Consider the following 21,674-nt stretch of genomic DNA (forward strand, 5'->3'; position numbering starts at 1 on the left):
CAGTATTGGCTGCTAGTCTAATAAATTCCAGGGATTGATTTCACTGGAGTTACCCAAACTCTTAAAGGCTACGAGCTCCTACCTCTCAGGGCCAGCCCATCTGCCTGCTCCCAGGGGATACTCACTTGATTCCATAGGCAGATATTGTGAGTCCAATTAACACTCCTATACTGCCGTCCAGGAACCAGACAGAAGAATTGTGTTTAAACACTTCTGCACTAAGAAGGATGGAAAATCCCATTATTCCACCTACAAGAGAGTTGAAACCTAGAAGGGGGAAAAAATAGTTAAAGGATGAATGGCAGGAATTCATGGAAAGGAAAATGGTTTTGCACAGTAACCTGTCGAAGATCCTCTCTTGGAGTTTTTTATCCCATTCCATTTATTTATTTACATGTTTGGCACTATTGCTTAGAGCTGTAGACATTGCTGAAGGCACACAGGATAATCCTAGTATTATTTTCCATTTATCCTTTAGACAGATCACAGCAGCTTCTTATCTATTATTTACAACTTTAATGAACATCCTTTTAGATGCCTTTTTTTTTTTTTAACCCCTTTCTCTTTTTCTCCAAGATTGTCTCTTCAAAATTCTCACAGAACTTTTGGAAAAATTAATGCCCTTTTTCATTCAACTCCTGTTTGATTGGGTATTGATTTGGGGTTTTTAAAGTCATTCCTTGTGTCCTATTTTTTAACTCCAAATTCCCTTTTTCTGATTTTTTCCACAATAACCTAAAAGATACCCCCGTTATTCTATCAAAAAAAAAAAAAAAAAAAAAAAGTCTCTGAGACTTCATTAATTTGGTAGATCCAGCCACTATTTAACCTAGATAACAAATGAAATATCAAACGTGAAATATTCTGTGTAGCTTGGTGAGTCAGCCCTAGCCAGCTGCTGTTCACAGGACTTAGCCAGGTTTTGAAATTCCCCTTGACTGCCAACAATGATACACCTGACACTTCTTCCTGAGTACCTCCTTTGATCCAACCCTCTCACATCCAGTCTTTGTCTATTTATCCATATATCCTGCTAACAGATGTTGAAATTGTGTATATTGCGTCTATAGATATAGAGAACATAAAATATAAATTAATAATTAGAAATTTAAACCAGTGTTACTTCCCCTGCTCCAACTTAATTCCGAATCTATCAGCACCATATGCAAAAGAATAAAACATTTTCATGCCATTATTGGCTGATGGTTTCAAATGATTTAAAAGCTACTTGCAAAGGAAATTGTTTTCCCTTCCTGACTCTGATTCAGCTAAACCTTTCTTTGCTGATGTGGCAGGAAATCATGTAATGGCTGCAGGTATTAATCCAGACACTGTTCCAAGTGTAAGGCCAGCACAGGAAAAAACAGGTGGCTAAATCTGGGTGGGAAACAGGTACCTAAAACCTAGAGGAAAGTTGGCTGACATCAGTGGCTGTCACAGAGTTCTCCTGTGAGATGTCACAAAATTCAAGGCAGGAAATGGCTATTTTTATTATCCAAAAGGCCAAGAGCTTTTGCTATAAACAAACTGTACAAATGACATTTTGCCTAATTAGGATTCATACATCTAGGCTTTAAAGAGATTAAGCCCTATTAGGGCTATTAAGCCCTACTCTAAAACAAATTTATTCTAAAAAATAATTGTTAATAGAGGTTGACATGCATAAAAGAGAATTTGCTGTTCTGAAAATAAACCTATTTTTTAGGAAGAAAAATTCATGCTCCTTTTACTCAAAACAGTTTGTTGGTCTGGAGCCAGGGATCACAGGAGGTAAATTAGCAGGAAACAGAAAACACTAAAAAAAGATATGCAAGGGACTGCTAAATCTGTCTCAGCTGCTGAATCACATTGTCTCTTCCTGATTGTTAATAAATCAAGCACATATGTAAATATATCTTGTGAAAGCAGATATTTAACCACACATGTTAAGATCAGCCTCCTACATTTTCTAAAGTAGTTCTGAAGGGGAGAAGAGAGACAAAAACCAGGCTGAGGTAATTGTATACTTTTTTCCCTAATTTTTTTAATCAAAGAATGAGCAGTCTCCAGCTCAGAAGCAGTATCATTAGCATGAGGATGTAATTACTGGGAAAGAGATTTCTCTGTCATACAGGAGAACAATTCAGAGCTGGAGTTATTTAGGAATTTTCAGTTAATATTTTGGCTGAATAAACTGCTCTGTTTCAAAACTAAGCTACATTTTTTTCAAGGGAGGGTTCATCATTTCTCCGCCTAGGCACAGCTCTGAAATGGACAACGTGTCCCACTTCCACCCTGGCACTGAAGGAAGTCAGACTCACTGGGCTGCAGCTCCCAGCATCCTTTCCAGGATCCTTTTTGCAGGTTGGAGATATTTTTGTTTTAAAATGTCTGGAGTGGCAGAGCCCATTGGAAGGAATGAGATCTCTGAGCTGAAGGTCTGTTGGGAGGGAATCCCAAATGCAGGGAGGCAGTAGCTTAGTTGTAACCCCCTCACTGCTATTCTGATGCCTTTTTTGCTTCTTTCAGATTTAAAATATAAATACTCATGAAGAATTTTCTGTAAGTGGGATGATAGAGATACTCATAATGTGTGTTATCACACATCATCAAGAAAGAAATTTAAGTATGTTTAATTTGCTTAAAATAAAGCAAATTTTATGTATCTCTAGAGTAAGCTGAGAATTGGATTTCCTTAAAGTGAAATCTTTATCAAAGAGTAAAACATTTTCGGTACCACGACCCATGAATCATGAACACCCTAAAGTGTCTGTTTGTAGAGTATTTCAAACTGCCCTGGCAGATAAAAACTGGGAGAGATTTGTAGGGGGCTGTGAAACTTCTGCCATCACTGTGGCCTCACCCGTTTCAAGGGCAGATCCCTGGGATTTCTGAGGATTCAGAAGCTTGAGCCCTGTCAGTAAGAGGAATTTCTGGACCTACTTTTAAAGCATGATTTTAAACCCACCTTTGAACCCAGGAACAGTCAGGTGCTACACCTGGGCTGAGCAGTGGTGGCAGTGAGGTGTTCCCAGGAGGCACAGGAGGAGATCCACCCTGTGCCAAACCCCAGCAGGGCCAGGGGAGTGCAGGGTTTTGTTTCACACCTGCCACGCTCCAGCAGCTCTGCTGAGTGGCAGGGAAAGCCCGGTGGTGACAAATGTCACCAAAGGGGGTACCTGTGGGTGTTAGTGATGATCCCTGCTCGAGGCAGGTGGGGTTTCTGCAGCAGACTTTGCTTCATGTGAACTTTCAGGATTTTACCAGGCACAGGCAGTGAGAATGGAGGTGATTTAACCAAAGCTCTCTAAATTGGTGTCATACCCCCCTGCTGCAGCCCAACCTCTAACACACCTCTAATCCATTATCTGCTCTACCTCTAACTCTCTATTTTTACTTACTGTCCACACATTCACTGTCTGGCTTCCACCAGACATTCCCATTTCATCTGACCTATCTGTGCTAGAGGCCAGCGGTACCACAGACTGTTCTAGGGTTTGAGTTTTTTCCCCTTTCTCAGTGGCTGCCCTATTTCAATGCTCTTTCACAGCTGTGACCATGCAGGGGTTCCTGGAAGAGCCTACAAAGGCAGCAGGATCAATGTGACACTCACCATCAGTTATCAGTGCTCTGCTTGTAAGGACCTTTCCCAGCATAAATTTGATTACTGCCAAGGCAGTGCAAAGGATTCCACTTAGAACAGAGACACTGTACAGAAAATCATCCTGAAAAACAACAACAAAAAAAAGAGAGATGTCAGACATTAGTATGTCTTCTGATCATGTCCCACCTATTAAAAGACAAATAGTACTAATTACTGTGCAATTATTTGTGCTACTGAGAAACACAACCTGAGGTCAAGATTTCCTGCCTTATGACTTCCACAACAGCTGGTGCTTATTTCGCTTGTATTGTCACCTGCAGTTGCTTTTGCAGCCACCATTACTGACAGTTCCAATCGACAAATTGTGAACTGACCCAGTCTCCCCAGAGTCAGGAGGTTATATCTACCTGTGGGGCTGAACGCAGACTGCCAGGTCATCCAATGCCTAATGCCAGCAGTAGTGAAGTCCCCACAGGCAGGAGGAAGGCTTGAAAATAGAATCCCACTTACCAGACCTATATTGATTCTTAGTGTAAGAAATAACCATTTAATGTTGTTTCTGATTCTGGGCTTGCTCTGGTTTTGTTTCCTTTCCTTTTTCAAAAGTCTAGTTCAGGCTACATCCATAAAACTTCTGATGCTGATGTGCAAAGGAAAGTTTAGCACTTTCATGGAAAACAAATTTTTTCAGGGACTTCCATTTCACAGAAACATTCCCATTGCTTAATTTGCACCAGACTCCCCCAGGAGAGCGCTGTGCGTCAGCGCAGGGCAAAGGAGGGTAAGTTGTTATTGTTTAACACTCATTCTCTAAAGGTCATCAGGAGCCCCCCACCCGTTCCTGCTGACTGCCTTGTGTTTGGTTGGGCTGGGAGGACACTCCTGGGTGCTCCTATGCCGCAATAAGGTGCCCAAAGGGAGCCCTTGTGCCTTTTTCCCCCTGAGGGACATCAGCCCACAGGCTGCAGAAAAACCCAAGGCTCTCCGCCTGCCTGCCACCTAACCACAGAGCTTTGAGTTAGATTCATTTATTACTTGTGATGGAAGCTTTAATTTAAACTGTTGCAACACCAGTACAAAGAAAGAAAACAGCAAGAATTCTTCTTTTAATTTGTATCTGCAGGTCTAAGTGGGCCAGTGCCACTGGGACCCTGCTCCTGATTAAAACACTCCAGCAAAAGTCCCTGTTGGTACCAAACATGGTCGTGATGATTCATCATCAGCTCCATCCATTTTCATTGTTTCAGCCGCAATTTAAAATCCAAAGAAATAATTTTAAAAATGGTTTTGAAAGCTGCTTAGGAAGATACTGGGAATTAGATTACAGGTATAATGTACTCATATCCCTAAATAAATCATTCAATATTTTTATACAATTTTGTATGTCATATAATTTTGAAAGTCTACTTCTACTCACTCTCAATCATGAGCTCATTCTCTCTAGACCTGGTACAATATTATCAATATAAAGACAAATGCACTGAGGGAAAGAGGATAAAATAAAAGCAACAAGAACACAGAACCCAAGTACTGGCAAAGGTAGGATTAAAAGCATCCGTAAAATTACTTTCACAGAACAACTGGAAAGTATCCATGCAATTTCTGAGTGCTAGGGAAGGACTAAGGAAATAGTGGCAATATTTGGTTGCTGTCAGTCTAACAAGGAAAGTTGGCGGCTCTCAGAAGGCTTGAAATGACAACAAAGCTTCAAAAGTCAGGACAAGCATTGCAAAAACACTCAAAATTTGAGATCCTTGTCAAAACTACGCCTCTAATTTTTATGCACCTTTCTCAAAAATGTGCATTTTCAGTGCCCAAAGACTTCATTTTGATGGCCTAACAAGTTCTGATTAGTTAATCTAATCTAATCTAATCTCATCTAATCTAATCTCATCTAATATTTTACCTAATATTTAATATATAGCATAAGGCTCCAGAATAATCCGAAGTAGAATGCTGTTCTCCACCAGCACTTCTCTTGTGTGCTCACTTGGCACAAGACCCACAGCTCAGTGACTACATGAGATCCCTTGTTTCCCCATCACCCCACAGACCCTCCAAAGACTCTCTGGTTCCTCCCAGGCATCCCTATCTCTCATCTTTGCCCTCTCCCCAGCAAAGCACAGGCTTTGTCACCAGCCCAGAGCTGAACACTGCAGGCCCAGCAGAGGTGACAGCATAAATCACTTTGCTATTGACAGTTGTGTCGCTGTCTCTGTGTCACTGTCAGCCTTGGGATGATGAAATGGAGTTTTTCTACACCTGTGAAATCCTTATGGATGCACTGGAAAATCATTACAAATTGACATAGTTTGGAAAAAAAACCCTATAGATTCCCTGTGCTTTCAAATCAGGTTTCATCCTCTTCACGGCACTTTATATTTAGAGTTTTCCTTTGTTTTTGTTTTTGGTTTGTTTTTTTCTTGCCATGGTGTGCCACAAATTTTTGGGCTGAATTCAGGGGTTTTCCTGCACATGTCACTAAAATCAGAGTATGTGGAAATGCATCTTGCTGTGTGTTCTGCTATGCAGTCATGATCAAAATGAGTCTAGCTACTCTGCTGGAATCCAAGAATGACCTAAATGTGATGCAGATTTCTCAATGAAGTCATGAATTGCTGAAGAGGCTTTTTTATAGAGAATATGTATTCAGGATCTAGAAAATGTCCCAAGTTTGCCATTTTTGCTTTTTTCCTGAATCGAACCAGACAAGCTCATTTTGTTGCCAATACTAATCCAAAAACCACCGATAAAGCGGAAGACCCGAAAAATCGAAGCTCCTTTGTTATCACTGTGGACGCAAGAAAGGGAAGAAATTAAAAAACCCAGAAAAGGAACAAATTTTAAAAAAAACCCTGCTGTGAATGCAGACGCTTTAGGCTGTGCCAAACAGGTTTCCGGGAGGCGAAATTCCCGGTTTTATCTCTAAACACCCCAAATCGGCAGCTCCTGCTGTGTGCAGCTCCTCGCAGGAGCCACCGGGAGGCGGCAGATCCCGCACGAACCAAACCCAACAGGAAAAAAAAAAAAGAAAGAAAAAACCCCTTTTAAACTCTCTTTTTTCAGTACTTCTCTCTGTTGTCTGGGTGTACAGGCACCCCAGAGCTGGAAGAAGAAGAGTGAGGCAATTTGCTTTCACCAAGAAGGTTTTAGGGGTGTCACAGATCAGCCCCAAGGGGCGATGCCCAGCAGCATGGACTGTTCCCTGAGCAGGTGAGGATGAAAGAGAAGAGAAACAGCTCAAAGCATTGCCTTGGCACCGTTTTGCTGCCAGGAAACTGGAATTGCTTCAGGATTCAGTGCATTAGCCGAGGGAGGGCTGCTGCGGGGCCGGAGCAGAGGTGTCCGGCCCCGGGACACGCCAGTGACAAACAGCGCGGGGCTGTGGGCTCCAGAGGGTTAAACACGTCACCCCGTGGCTGTGAAATGATTCCCATTGAACTAACCCGTCCTTCGGAGAGACGAAGCAAAGAAAAGCCCTAATGGAGGTCTAAATTAATAAAATCAGCCGGGCCATCTGGCACCGTCTCCCTCCGGATCCTCCCGCAGCCCTGCCCTCTCCGTACCCCTTGCCTGCCCATCTGACGGTCGTTAGGGCTCGCTCACTGTACGTGTCCTCGGTGTTATTTTAATTAAAGCAGCAGCAAATTGTGACAGAGGAGGAAAAAAAAATTAAAATTCTGATCATTTCCATATGATAAAGGCTTTTCCAGTGTGGTAAATAAAGCGCCTCCCTTTTCCATTTCTTTTCATCATATTCCCTCACTGCTACTACACTGTACATGTCCTTAATTAAAGGACAACTATTTCTGATTTGGTGGCTTCATGTATAGACCAGCACCGTACATAAAGCAAGGTGCCCATCCTGGGTTGCCTTCTCATCACACAGCTACAATGTCCCTACTTAAGATTTATTTTATGCCAGGTTTTATGCTGTGGTTTTATGCTTTCTTTCCCAGAAGAAAGCTTTCCTAGGAATAAAATCTTTTCCTCTTTTACCATTCCTAAGAAAGGAATAAAAGAAGTCAGCAGGCAGCTTTCCTCCACTTTATCCAAATGCACTGTCCCCAGCTGTGCAGCTGAGGAGAGGGGCTGCAAAATTGTCACAACTGTTCTGTCCCTGCTTTCAAGGATTTCACCAAAAGCAGCAGTAATCTTATGGCTTAAGAAAAAGTTTGTTGGTTTTTATGTTGCAACTTTGATCTCTTCCTGAATCTGTTGTAGAAAGTAAAAAAATAAAAAATCTCACAACGGATTCTTCAGTGCTTGGCTTATTAGGTAGAAATATTCTAAACCAATTCCCAGCCCAGTAACTAAGTTATAGCTGATTTGTGTTCCTAATCTTTCCTTAGAATGCATATTGCTAATTCTGGCCCTAAAACTTTGCCCTGACTTCACATATTATTTCTACCAGCTCCTCTCTGCCCATTCTCCTTTAGTTACAGTCTGAGATGTAAAAATTCTCATTTCAGCTGCTTTGTACAGTGTGGAGTCAAAAGACATTCACTGGTATGGGAGGAAGCTCTGTCCTTCCTTGGTCACTCATCCCAGAACAAGCTCCTTCTCCCACCCCAACAGCTGCAGGCTTCCTTCCACTCCCCTGCCCTCTCCTTGGCATCCTCTGTGAACCAGCCAAAAGTTCCTCCACACTCCTGCAGGAGCTGGGAGTTACTGGAACTGCCTTTTTCATGCCATTTTTTCCCTTTCCAGCGAACCTGGTGTCTCACAGTGTTTTGCCTCTGCTCTGCTGAGCCTGGCTCGTCTTGGCTGAGGAGGTAGGGATGTGTTTCTGGAATGCTACAGATGGTGTTGGCAGGAGAGAAGTCATGGCTGGCCCAAACTGAGCTGAGTTTGTGTTGTTAAATATTAATTTTGCCCATCTCTGCAACTCACCATCTGTCTCCTGGATCCCAGCAATGACCCTTCTCCAGTCCAGGTGATTGGTGACCATCCTCGCCAGCACCAGCCAGGTTCTGCTCCCACCCTGCTCCCCATCCCTACCTTCACATGCTTCCCACAGCCTCCTGCTCCCCCAGCAGCTGCCAAATCATCTGGGCACACTGGGATCACTAAAAGCCCCTCTGCAGAACATGTCACTCAGTCACAAAGGGCTCCCTCTTCCTTCCCTGAAGGATTATGTTACTATATAGAGCAACAGAGATGTTTCTAATACAAACACTTAAAAAAAAAAAAAAAACCACAAAAAAGTCCAAATCTCCTTCACACTTTCTCCCAAGTAATAAATAGTTTATGTACTCAGTCTAAAGGGAGCTCCTGGGAAGCCAGGGGTCCCTCTGACTAGCAAACTTCAAAAGGGATGAGTTTTCATTGCACTTTGCTGTCAGAAAAACAAACCAACAGCCCAGTCTCTGACTCAAGCAGGAGACAGTCTCTTCACATGGAGATACAAACATCTATTATTAGTACCAAAAAAAAAAAAAAAAAATCTTATGAATGTTTAAACTTGTCTTTGGTGTGACAAAGCAATTCCACAGCACAGAACGCTTTTTCAAGAAGCAGATAACAAAGACAGAGTGTGCTGAATGCCATGGCAAGGCACGGGGGCTGGGAACTGAGGCACTGGGGCTGCAGAGAACTCTCTTAGGTGACCTTAGGAGTCCGGCAAAGGAGTCTGCTTAACTATTAGATCAGTCATGTTTCCCGTTCCCCCATAATTCACCCACATTGTTTTAACATCCAAGTCATGGAACATAAATTCAAATTGCATTTGTCCACCCCCAGAAGAGCGAGACTGATTTTTCTGACGAGCAGGGAGCCAAGACCAGCAATGGACTCCACATCACCCACCAAGTGGGGAGCAGCCACCAGCTTTTCTTTCTTATCACCATGTGGTAAAATCTGGAAATGAGGCTTTCCACCTGAGCCAAGAATGACGTGCAGCTGACACCTTTGCCCTAACCCTGGCCTACTCTTCAATTCAAGGATCCACAACATTCTCAACAACCTGCAAGAAGCACATGCATTTTAGGCCAAACTCCAAGCCATACACAGAAATAACAATTATAAAGCAGGATTCTAATGTATAATTAATGTATATGAGGCTTTGATTTGAAATGGCAAGCAATATATATGAGGCTTAGAAATATACAGGGAAACGTGTATAAGGACATATGTGTGTACACTCATAAGTGTTATTTGTTATGTTGCTACTGGCATATAATCCAACTGCTGACATTGTTGAATATATGTTTATGATACATTTATTTTAAACTGTTAAACCAATAGATCAATTAGAACTCACAAAGCTACACTGTGCCACCCCTACTTTCCCTTTTCAGCTGTAATCAATAACATACAATAGAATAACACATGGCCTAAATTTTCAAGAGATTTCATTTAAAAAGTATAAAATATGGACGCACCACATGAGATGGGCTGCATGTCCTTTGTACACAAACTGATTACATCTTTCCTTCTTTGTTCTGCAGGAAATGTCACAAATATGGCATGATGCTTGCTTACTCTTGCAAAAAAGTGTCCTTTGCCATACTAATGAGGACAAATGCCAAACTGCATTGACATTACATGTGTTATACGATTACCCAGGGAAATGCAAGCAGTAACTGAATAGTAAATGGATATTGATTTACAACCCCAGGTGAAATTAAAACAGTCTTTCTCTGGCGGTTGGGTTGGGATTTTTGAGCCTTCTTTAAGAAACAAGAAAAGGTCTGAAAATTCTTCATGGTCAAAATAAAGCACATCATTCATGTCTAAATTATATCTGGACTACCCAAGAATATCTAGTAATTGACATGATGAAGGTAAAGGGGCAAATGATGAAGGGTTTTTTTATCACAGAGCTGGCAAGCACTAACAGCAGCAAAAGCAAACACAACACAGTGCTCAAAACCTACACTCAAGGCTTATTAGATTCCTTTCTCAATATATTAATAAAATGTCAAAAATCACTAAGATTTACACAGAAATCCAAACATGATGTCATCAACAGTATGCAAAATCACTATTCCTTCCTATTTGTAGTGAAATGTGTGTACCAAATCCTCAGGGACAGCATTGGCTGTGGATATTGCTCTCTGAAACATCAATAAAGGAATGGTAATTCCTTCCCCTACTGGGAATTATCTTATTATGGCTAACACAGGTTGGAGAACAAATGCTGGAAGTAACAATAAGGGAAATATTGTGAACCTTATAGCTAGGGGAAAGGGAACCTCAGGAAATTATTTCTGATCCAACAAGAAATTATTCTGTTTTAGGTTCAACACTCAGCACTTGTAGGAACAAAACCCAGCTTAAAGTAGGTGATCTGAGAAATAGTCATTTAAATTAACCTGAAGGGTAAACAAAAAACAAAGACTTTCTCTTCCAAATTCTCTTCCAAATGTCAATTACTGATTAGCTTCTTAATTCAGGTGTATTGAACAAGAGCTAAAATTACCAAAAATTTTAATTCCAAACACTCCAGAAAGAAGAGCAGCTGGCCTGCTTCATCTAACGCTTTCAGCAAGTGCTGGAACAAAGGGAAAAAAGGAAAAGAGGGAGGGGGAACAAAAAGTCAAAGATCTGGATGGTGAAAAATATTTCCTTAGGGATCAATGAGATGAAACTGAAATAATAACTGCAGCATGTCATGAAGCAGACCCATACAGAATAAATATTCCCAACTAAATTAAAAAAAAATCCCAGCTATATAAAAAATAGGACAAGAACACAGAAAGAACTGGAATTTGCAGCTGTAATGTTCCCAGACATTAATGGCATGTCTCTCTCTCTCCTGTATAAAACTTGTTCTCTTTGGGTTTTGTAATCTTTCCATAATTTTTTCCATCATTTCCAAACTTTTTTGAGTTTGACAGCATCACTGAAAGATCCTGGGAAGGGCTGGGGGCAGGGTGTGGGCTCTGAACAGCTCCTGTACAGGAACCTTACCCAAAAACTGAAGCATTCTGGAGATACAAGAGTAGGAGAGAAACGGCAAGATTTCCTTCCAAACCAATGTGTTCCAAGGCAAGTGGAAAATGTCATCACATCTCTAAATTCTTAAAATGAGGAAGCTTTAATTAAAAATATTTCCAGGCAAGTGAGAATGGAGGTCTCAGCTCAATGAAGCAACGGGCGCGTACGTGTTGGCACAGGCAGAAACTGTCTCCCCTCCCACACCCAAATTTGCCTCCAAAGGAAAATGAAGCATCTCCACAAATCTGAGGCGAGGTTACATGGCAGAAAAATCCCCTCTGGCAGTAACATGAAAACTCAGTTCTCCTCATTTACTCCTCTCTCCAGGAATCAGAGACCCATCACACGTTTTTTAATGCTCGCAAAAAGTAACGTAAAACTCCACAAAAATGTGGGAGGAAAAAGATCCGTTCCCCTTTTCAGTGCACGTATTCAACACTGGCGTTTTCCAGCCCTCTTGGACAAAGAGATCCCTTCAGTTGCAATATTTCTCCTACATCTACCTTACCGTCAACCCTGAAATTCATGACTTCATTCAATAACGGATTTCAAAGCATACACCATTCTATGGATCATTGTTGAAGAACGCTGCTCGACATCACAAATACCAGAAACACTGGCAGAAGGGATTGTGTTTTGAACACTGAGGATTAATACACATTCTCAGTTGCTTGAAAGTGAACTTTTCCCCACAGTTAAGAGAGGTATAATTAATACAAATACAGAATTATATAGTAAGTGTATAATTAATTGTCTGGCCAACTCTCCTGACACAGAATATAATTTTTCAGGGCAGGCTTCTTTTTAATTATAATATAAATATAAAGTCCTGTGCAAAGGGAAAACCCTAAGTTTACCTAATAATGACAATTTCTAGACTTGCTGCTAACTGCAGGAAATGAAATCTACAGTTAAAGTTCTCTAAAAATATCAATTCAGTGCTAAACAGTAATTTGCAAAATTGAACGTGTTGCATAAATCCCTGGTGACCCTCTATCCTTTGACTTCTGTGAGCTCTCCAGGCTTCCTTGGTTAAATCTTCTAAAGATGGAGATAAAATTAAAAACAAAGGCATGACAAAAGTCACTGGAGACCAAATTTGGGCCTTTTGGGCAAGTAGAGCCATGGCTGCTGTTGCATGTGGGAAACACACACACCAAAGTCAAAATTCCAAACACTTACCATTAAACTCATCCAAGTTATTTTAAACTAATTAATCTACCTAGTCATTCATATCCTGCCTTACAGGCTATGCCAAAGTTAACTACAGCCCTTAGCATATCAAGCTAAGGCAGCAAAACGAGAAATACACTATTTCTGTGTTTCCCAGGGTTTTGAGGCATTCAGAAGAATTACAAAATCACTGCCTGTGCTGAAAGCTTGTGTCAAGACACAACACTACCTATTGTTCATTTTTACTTGAGATGCAGCAAGAGGTAAAACAAACAAGCAGAAAAGGAAGGCAGAAGCAATATTAAGAAATGCAGAAAGTCAGGAGCTCTAATTGTCCTCTCTCCTCTGCCAGTGCAGATCAGGAGTGCTGTCATTCACAGGATTTCAACAAAATTACATTCAGCATGGAATAAAAGAGAATTCAGATGGGTGACTGGAAAAGCCTGACTGAGCTAACTATGTAAACTGAGCAGCACCTCTCTGCAGTCTAACAAGGATCTGTGGACATTTAAGCCCCTCACAGATTGGGGAAGTCAAACTGGAAATGCCATTTAATGTGCAGTAAACCTGTCATTCTCCTCCTGGTTCTCTGAATCCTGCTGAGGATTGCTGGACCTGCACCTGAAATCATCATATGAAATGACAACAATACCAAAGACTGTTTCTAAGTGTCCACATAAGTAAAAGAATATCTGTTCAAAACATGTGAAAAAGTACTTCAAATTATTTCTTAAACATGTGATTTTTATATTTTTCTCTTATTGCTAATATTTTCATTAAAGCAATTCTTTCAAAATTCACTTTAAGAACAACAGAATCTCTACATAACAGAAATCATAAAATCTTTAAAAATAATTTTTTTGCTATGTTCATATTAAGAGCTGACAGATACATAACCAGCGTACCTCATATGCAACAAGAAATACAACAAACTTCCTATAATTGATCCAGTATTATTCAAAAGTTATTGACTCTGCTTTTAGGATTTTAGTCATAGTTCTTTACAATTAGCAAGCAGATTACCCAGTCTGTTTAATTTCTAAAATTAAACTTGTCCATATCATACTATTTTCTCCAAAACGTCTGCAATTTAAAATGAACTCAGAGAAATTATTACAAAGTTCCTGAAGTTTACCAGAAATTAAGACATAAAAAGAGACTTCATAGCTGTGAGAACAATGCAGTCAGTCATGCTGCTTAGCGTTATTATTATCATTAGGTTAATCTTGAATCTCCCACGTAGAGCAATGCATTCCAAACCATCTCCATGTGCAGGGCTGACAGTACCAACTTTGTGTTCAGCATCTGAACACCGAGAGCAACATTTTCCAGTTGGGGTTTTTTGCCACATTATCTCCCTTAAGACTGAAGTCACACAGCTAAAATTTCAAAGGATGCTTTAAAAATTGCCCACATCTTAAATGACCTTTGCTGCAATAAAGAGCAATAAGGATGTAAACTGAACAACAACAAAAAAATCATGCGACTCTGACTCACATGTGAAACATCTGTTGAGGCACAGATCCTCTTAACCTAGTGCTGAGCTCTACACCCTGGTTTTATTCCAGTTTGGGACTCCAGTGGAGTTACACTACCTTTCCTTGGTCTTAATGTTCTGTTCTTGCTCACACCACAAGGATAATTCCCTGGTCTCAGGATAGCAAGTTAATATCATATCCCAGTAGGACAGATAACACCACCAGAATGTATTTCAGGTCACTATTTTGATGCAGAACTGGTTACTTCACTGCTATGCAGAAAACTACTAACAGAAAACATTGTTCTGTTATTTTTCCAGATATATATCCATATATTAAAGCCAAATTACATGGTAAGATACTACAGAGATTAGTATCACTAGCAATTAGTTCATCAGTGGGCCAAGAAGTAGAAGACAGCACTTTGGATGAAGGAGCAGAGGCAGAAACTTCTGCGTCCTACTGACGTCGTTTGAGCAGATTTCCCCTCTGCTCAGATACTGATGATATGGCCTGGGCAGGTGCAACTTTCCTGGGAACACTATCAACGAAAAAAGACCCAAACAACTGGGAAGAACATTTCTGTTTAGAGCAGCTAAGGGAGCAACTGAAAATCAGCATCACGGTCAGGCACAGCTAGGGCAACTGGAAAGGTTTCTATTCAGCAACATCCTCTTCCCCCAATTATTTTTAATGTTGGCAACCCTTAGGCATTATACCTCACTGGCCATGACTTGCAGCCGTGGTGCTGTCCTCTGAGCATTCCCATTTTTCACTTATTCTGACTTTGCACAGAGATATTTCACCTGCCACACAACCCTTGCTGAATCAGTTTCGCACAGGGAGATGTACTGAAAGGCTTTGAAATTAAAATCCTTGCCATGCCGTTTAGGAGACATTGAACAAAAGTACCATCTCTTTTCATCCCATGCTCCAATCTACATTCCAGACAGAGTTGCCAGGCATGAAAATCCTTTAGGTGTGTGCATGTGGCTTTTACCCTGCCACCAGTCATCCACAGCCTGAGCCTTGCCAGACACATGCTTCAAATTTTGGTAGTACTTGAGTGCAAGTGAGTGAGAACAGTCACAGGAGGAAGATAATCCATCAGTACCCTGATACTGTGTCAAATGTCAGCAGTTACCCACTCTAAATTCTACCTGCTTGACACAGATTCAGCACAGGAAACTGAATCCAAGGCAGCCTGTGACAAAAGGGATCTGTACAAATCATTCTTACAGGACACTGAAAATGTAATGGGATCTGATTCCATTTTTTCTGATTCCGTTTTTTCCCCGAACTTTTGCATTTAAAGACATTAAAAATGAGGAAGTACAATATGCCTGCAAATCATAAAAAATGTTCAAAATCCAAATACGAGACTTTTCTCCCCATGTCAGAAATAGAGCCTGCTCCTGTAGATGAAAGTTGTAATAATGAAAGAGTGAGATATAGATGAAGAAACTTTTAAATTTTTGTTCCTACTGATAGAATTATTAGAGAATTTGCCCACAATGAATTAGATGGAGATATACAAGTTAATCTGATATACACTACCAGAAATTCACCAAAATGAGGGTTTTAATTATGGTTGTATCCTCCCTTTTCCCTTCTCCTTCACTGAGTCAGGACTATATATTTCATTTTCTCACTAAACAGAAGTCAAGCTGTACCCAGTTGGCACTGTTTGGGTACAGACAAGTTAAGAAGCTGCCCTTAGCTGACCATCACAGCAGGGTCTCCCCTCACCCTCGTCTGCCTCCTCTTCAGCATCACTGGCACGTGCTCACCTCCCAACCCAGTTCTGTCAAAATGTTTTGGTTGGGTTTAAGAACCAGCTACTGAAAGTGTTTAAGTTAACCCAGATCATTTTGACAGAACCAGGCTGGTGAACTCCATGTGCTGTAATGCTGGCAAAGCTGAGGAGGCAGGAAATTATGAGGACGGGAAAAGAGGGCAAGCAAAATGCAAAGAGAACATGAATCACCTGCAGTCAAACAATGCACCTGGTTGTGATTCAGTAACGCGCTAAGTCACGGGCTACTCATCTTCAGCCAGATTTCAATAAACTACTGAAAATAGGCTCCTGGAATTGCCCAGCCTCTTGCAAGTTTCCATGAGAACACAGGACCCAGTAGGTCATCTGCACTGCTACCAGTGGGTAACAGATGGAATTCCATTTTGGCTTTTTTATTTTCCAGCTCTGCCTCCATCTCCTGGTTGAAAGGAAGTTTTGGTTTCTGTGCGGTGCTGTGTTGAGAATGGCGCTTGGCAGGGTGAATCCTTGACGTGAAGGGCTGAACACACAACCAGACCAAACTTCACAAAGGCTGCAGACAAAGCTCTGAGGTTGTGCACACAACAACTGAATTGAAGCCTCATTTTGTTTGAGCACATTAGGAAGAGTCCTGTGGGAGTGGAACCACTGCCAAATGTTTTTCCCAGTGAGCAGCTTGTTAAGATGAGTAGAAGTTAATAGCCTGAAAGGAAGCAAGCAGGACAGGCCAGAGCAGAGCTGAGAGAAAGGCCACTGGGGAGAGCTGCTCTACAGGCCAGGTAGGGCTTTGCTTCCACAGCCAAAAGAAAGCAGAGAGCAGGAGAGAAGCCCTTTGTGATGCTCCACGGTGAGTCAGTCTAAAAGCCAGCTCAGCTCACTCACCCAGCATGCTCCCCTCACCTGTTTCATCCCTGCTACACGTACATGACTCTGGAGTTGGAGGCAAGAGCTGGAAGACATTAAAATATAATCCAAAAATACATTTTTTCCACACTGAAAATAAAATACTGAAGCCACTGGAGCAGTAAACTGTGGAAACATTCTTCTCATAAAATTCAAGTACGTTCATTAAGCCCAGAGAGGACTCCTCTCTGTAGGTGAGTTCCCACAGTCCAGTGTAGAAGCACTTTAAGGGGTTACACTGAGAGAGATCTGGGGTCAAACCTATAAAAACCCATAATTAAACTCCAGAAGCAGACTAGACTCCATCACAAAAGTAAAAAATACTGCGGGAAGACATGGGCCAGTATGTGCAGCCAGGCAGGAAATGCACCTGTTAGAGCTTCACAGAGTTCAGTGGGGCTGTTGAAAGGAGACACTGGCACTTCTCAGTCCCACTGGCGGGGCAGGGAATAAAGAGAACATTTAAAAGAACATGAATCACCTTACCACTTCTGGAAGCACCCTCTTTGCAAGATCGTGGATGGCTTTGATCACAATACATATAGATGACAGGAGGAATATGACACCCAAGATAACGCAAGCCCTGGGGAAAAAAAATAGAGAAAAATACAAAGAAGTATTAAGAACATATAAGTTGCCAACTCTTCCAGGGTAACAGAGGGGGAGAGAATATTAATAATAAAAAAAATGTCTTAAGGAGCTAAACATAGAGGCTTAAATTAAAGAACAGAATGAAACATCCAGTTCCTCTCCCATTCTTAAAACCTAGATTATGTATGAGAAGACAGGGCATACCAGATGATGTTTCTTTCTCTGATGTTTCAGAGAGAAAGACCTGCCAGTTCTGCTCCTGATGATTTATCACAGAGTCCTCTAAAGAAGGACTGTTTCTCTGTGTTTGTTTGTTTTGCTAGGATCTCCCATTAGAAATAATGAAGGGAACTTCATTCTCTTTACCAAGCCAGCAGAGATATTTGGTAAATGTGGTCAGTAGCATAACAGAACCTGGAGCAGCTGTTTCCTCCTCTTTCCTCCCCAGTCAGGCATGATGTAACTGGGGAACTGGTCCACAAAAGCTGACTTGCCTAAGGCCAGCTTGACATAAGACACATGAACTTCCTGCAAGGGTATGCTGACATTTAATATGAAAGCCTTTTCTGAAAGACAAGCTTTTCTAACACCCCCAACAGGCTTCAACCAACACGGCCCCAAATCTGTGAGCTGAAAACTGTGGATCACATTTCCTGTGGTGCCTGTTGAATCACCATCCCTTTCCCCCAGCACATCTTTTATACCCTGCACACTTCTGAGGAACACAGGCAAATATTCCCTAAGGGGAATGCCCTGACCACTGGCTGGATTTTGTTCCCAAATAAATCAGAGTTTGGGGTTACGTCTGTGAACTTGCCAACCAGCCAAGTCTAACAGCAAATATTTTGCATATTTGCCAGCAGATACACAACAACTTCAGCAATCTTGATTTGTTCCTCTTATTCTCCAGCTCATTTTTACTGTGGCAAAAGAATTCCCATCCACCTACTTACCCAGAAATAGCTAAAGTGGATAGAAGAAAGGAAGATGATAACAACAGTGACAAGGGTATTAATAGCAGACAGAAATGCAGTCTGAGGTTTGAATCAGCATTCAGTAGTCATATTTAGCAAGCCTAGCTTCTCCATTACATGCTGGCTTTTGGAATCCACAGCCATGCAAAATTCATGAGTATAGTACTTTAAGCAAAAACACCCCATGGTTTTTGTCTTCTTGAGTGTATTGATTTATCTGCAAACCCACTAAAACACAACACTGCACAATGTCTTCTTTTAATCTCATTTGCTAGAAAGAAATAATTTCTAACTACTGCAAATCATGCAGAATTCAACTACAGATCTAAAAAATAACAAACCTACAAAAATCAATCCGAGAAACCGTAGTACGTAATAAACAAGTTGCAATTGGTTATTGTGAGCATGCTCCACTTTCACTGTACCAGACCACAAAAATTTTGACACAAGCCAGCTCACTTCCATCTGCTAACAATCACTGCTGTGTAACTGAAGAGTGTTTCCAACTGCACACCAAGGGTGTTGGTGCCAAGCTGCTTGGCAAATGCAATTTCATTAATGGCATTCAATTAAATTAGACGAACAAACTGCCATTTCTAAACGGGTTTAAATCAACTCAGAAGCACCCACAAAAACTGGTGAAAGAGGAGTTATACAGAAGCGAAGGTGGACTGATAACATGGAGAAGGATTTAAAGACAGCCCTGATAGCTTTGTCTAACCCTTGACTTGCACCTCCAGCACCTATTGAAGATCATGTCCTTATTTTACAGCCATTTCTACCTGAGTTAGAGTCAGAGGTTCCCACTCAGTATCTACTAAATCATTATAGTTATAATTGATCTGTAAAGCAAAATAATTGATTGCCACAGGTTTGACAGGCAGCGGAAAAGCTCTAATGAAGAATGCATGAATCTGGAATCTCCCATGTAATAAACTGCATCTAAAAGGAAGGAGGAAGAGAGAAGACTTAGTCAAAACATTTTAAAACACAATGGAAAATCTTTATCTGGTTTTCAGAAACAATAAGTTTTCTGGAATCTTTCAGGATGCAGTACAGTTTGAAAAATAAAAGACTAATTCAGAAAGGACAAGGGGAGGGCATCTCTCTGATATCCAGGCAACAACCAACTTTTAACTCAACTACAGCTCTAACTTCCAAAGTTGGGTTTTTTTCTTAAAGAAATGGAATTTGGAATGCAAGAGTAATTAAAACTACTAGATAATATTACAGACTTAACACTGAAACCACCAAGTCTTCTTTAGTTTGCTGTAGGTGTTGGTAGCTGATCATGATCTGCCCAAGATACTTCTTGCTGTGTTTTTAAGGCAGTATTTGTATGGGACATTCCAAAAGACAATACGAAGTGTAATTCATTGTATTAGAAATGATCTCATCAGTTCCATCAAATTGTCAATATTATTTTGTCACAGATGAAACACTCTGTTAAATTGGTTGCACTGCAGCCTCAGGCATTAAGAGTGAAATTATTTAGACTCTCAAAACAATCAAAGCTTTTACACAGCTTTGGAGCTTTGGTCACTGCTAGCTCATTTCTAGTGGAATTCAGACACCTGTATAAATCCTGAAAACTAAAGCTTGATTCTGGCAGCAATACATCTTGACAATTTTCAGAAGATACTTCCTTGAAAGCAGGATTACAACCCACATACAAGCCATTTATATATTTTTACAGCCCTATAAATACCCATTTTGTATTACAGCAGCCCTGGATATTTGCACTCACACCCATCAGAAGCAGATCAGTGTAACTGCATTACAGCACACACAGCTGCCACCTCACCCGTTCCATCACATATTCCCCGTGTGGAGCTCTAATAGACACAGTTCTTCATTTTGATGACAAATTCTCACAACTCATAAGGAAACCAGAAAAGGAAATCAATCACTGTAAGCACCTGATATTCTTTTCCCTAATCAAAATTTTGTTGCTTTGCATAAGTCAAGGGCTTTTAAGCAGGTAGCACTGAGATTCAGGGGCTTCCATCTCCACAAACTGTCAATTTTCAAGCTGCTATTAGTAAGTTTGCACTTTTTCCCCTCATTTTATCATAAAATTAATTTCCTAAGTAGAGTAAGTCCAACGAACCAATTCATTTGCATTTAGCAGATGCAGCAGAACAGCCTCCTAATTCCTGGACTTAGCCTTAATTCTACCTTACAGTTTGAAATTCTTTGTTATAATTCCCTACAGGTAGTAATAAGACTAAAAATTTCTGTAATGTTTCCAACACAGAATTAGAGATTAATCTCACTCAGATTTCCGTGGTGATTAATCTTCAACATAATGAAGGGATTTTACCTTCAGCATGGTCTTGCCACACTAAACACCCTTTCCAAGAGTTGATCCCTTTCAGACAAAGAGGCTGCTCCTCCAGGTAAGCAGCAGTCAGATTGATGGAAGAGATTCTCAGCTACTTGTTTGGTAACATTTTATAAAAAATAAATTGACAATAGTAATGAAATTATGCATATATGCTGAGTAACAAGCTCTGGTATAAATTACCTCAAAAGTGATCTGGAAAAGCTACACGAGGGTGACTGGAAATTGAGTTTTTCTCATATCAACTGACTGCTATGAAATAGCCAATGCAAGAGCTTTTCTTTCTCAATTATTACTGAGAAAATATCTTTCTCAACTTCTCAATTATCATCCCATTCTCTTTCTGGCAAATCTTTACAGCAGCACAGTACCACTGGGGGTTTGCAGTGAAGCCCTTGGTAATAACTCCTCTCAAGTCAAAGGCAGTAAAACAGAATTAAAGATTCAGAGAAAAATTAGTGATGCACATGAATACAATCTGCAAAAATGTGTTAACTTTCTCCTAGAGGCTCATAGAGAGTTGTTTAGGGGCAGTGGGGAGGAAAAAGGCTCTCATGCACTTGATGGTTTCTCTGTTACAGTCAGGAAACTATTTTACCACCACGCTTCAAGTCCATTAAACTAATGCCTGAACCATGATGACACCATGTGGAATAAAAGTTTGTCAGTAGCAGTCTAATTACTCCCTAATTTTGTTAATGTATGATGAAATTATAATGCAATATTAAAGCCCTAACCTTCTCATGAAGTACTGCACTATTCTCCCACCTGTTTCATTCCTTGCAGTGTCCCAGATTAGTTGACCCTTTTTGATTATACGGGTTATTTGGGGCGGGGATGTTTATTACTTTTACCAAAGTAGAGAGGCTCCCAGAAAAACAGAAGAGCCCAGGATGGAAGGAACCTCCAA

The 21,674-nt window shown here is 40.8% G+C and overlaps 1 protein-coding gene across 2 annotated transcripts in view; it reads right to left on the reverse strand.

The window, feature by feature from the left end:
- TMEM163 (transmembrane protein 163) overlaps window positions 1-21,674 on the reverse strand; it is an 88,103-nt gene that overhangs the window by 2,449 nt on the left and 63,980 nt on the right. For both annotated transcript variants that reach the window (XM_066190357.1, XM_066190358.1), the window contains 3 exons: window positions 17,342-17,438; window positions 3,593-3,704; window positions 126-267 (listed from right to left, as the gene is read on the reverse strand). In XM_066190357.1, the coding sequence (XP_066046454.1) occupies window positions 126-267; window positions 3,593-3,704; window positions 17,342-17,438 (351 nt within the window). The remainder of the gene's footprint in view (window positions 1-125; window positions 268-3,592; window positions 3,705-17,341; window positions 17,439-21,674) is intronic.

The sequence above is a fragment of the Chamaea fasciata genome, unplaced genomic scaffold (assembly GCF_029207755.1).
Source record: "Chamaea fasciata isolate MVZ Bird 193981 ecotype frontalis unplaced genomic scaffold, bChaFas1.0.hap1 SCAF_8, whole genome shotgun sequence".
Lineage (NCBI taxonomy): Eukaryota > Metazoa > Chordata > Aves > Passeriformes > Sylviidae > Chamaea > Chamaea fasciata.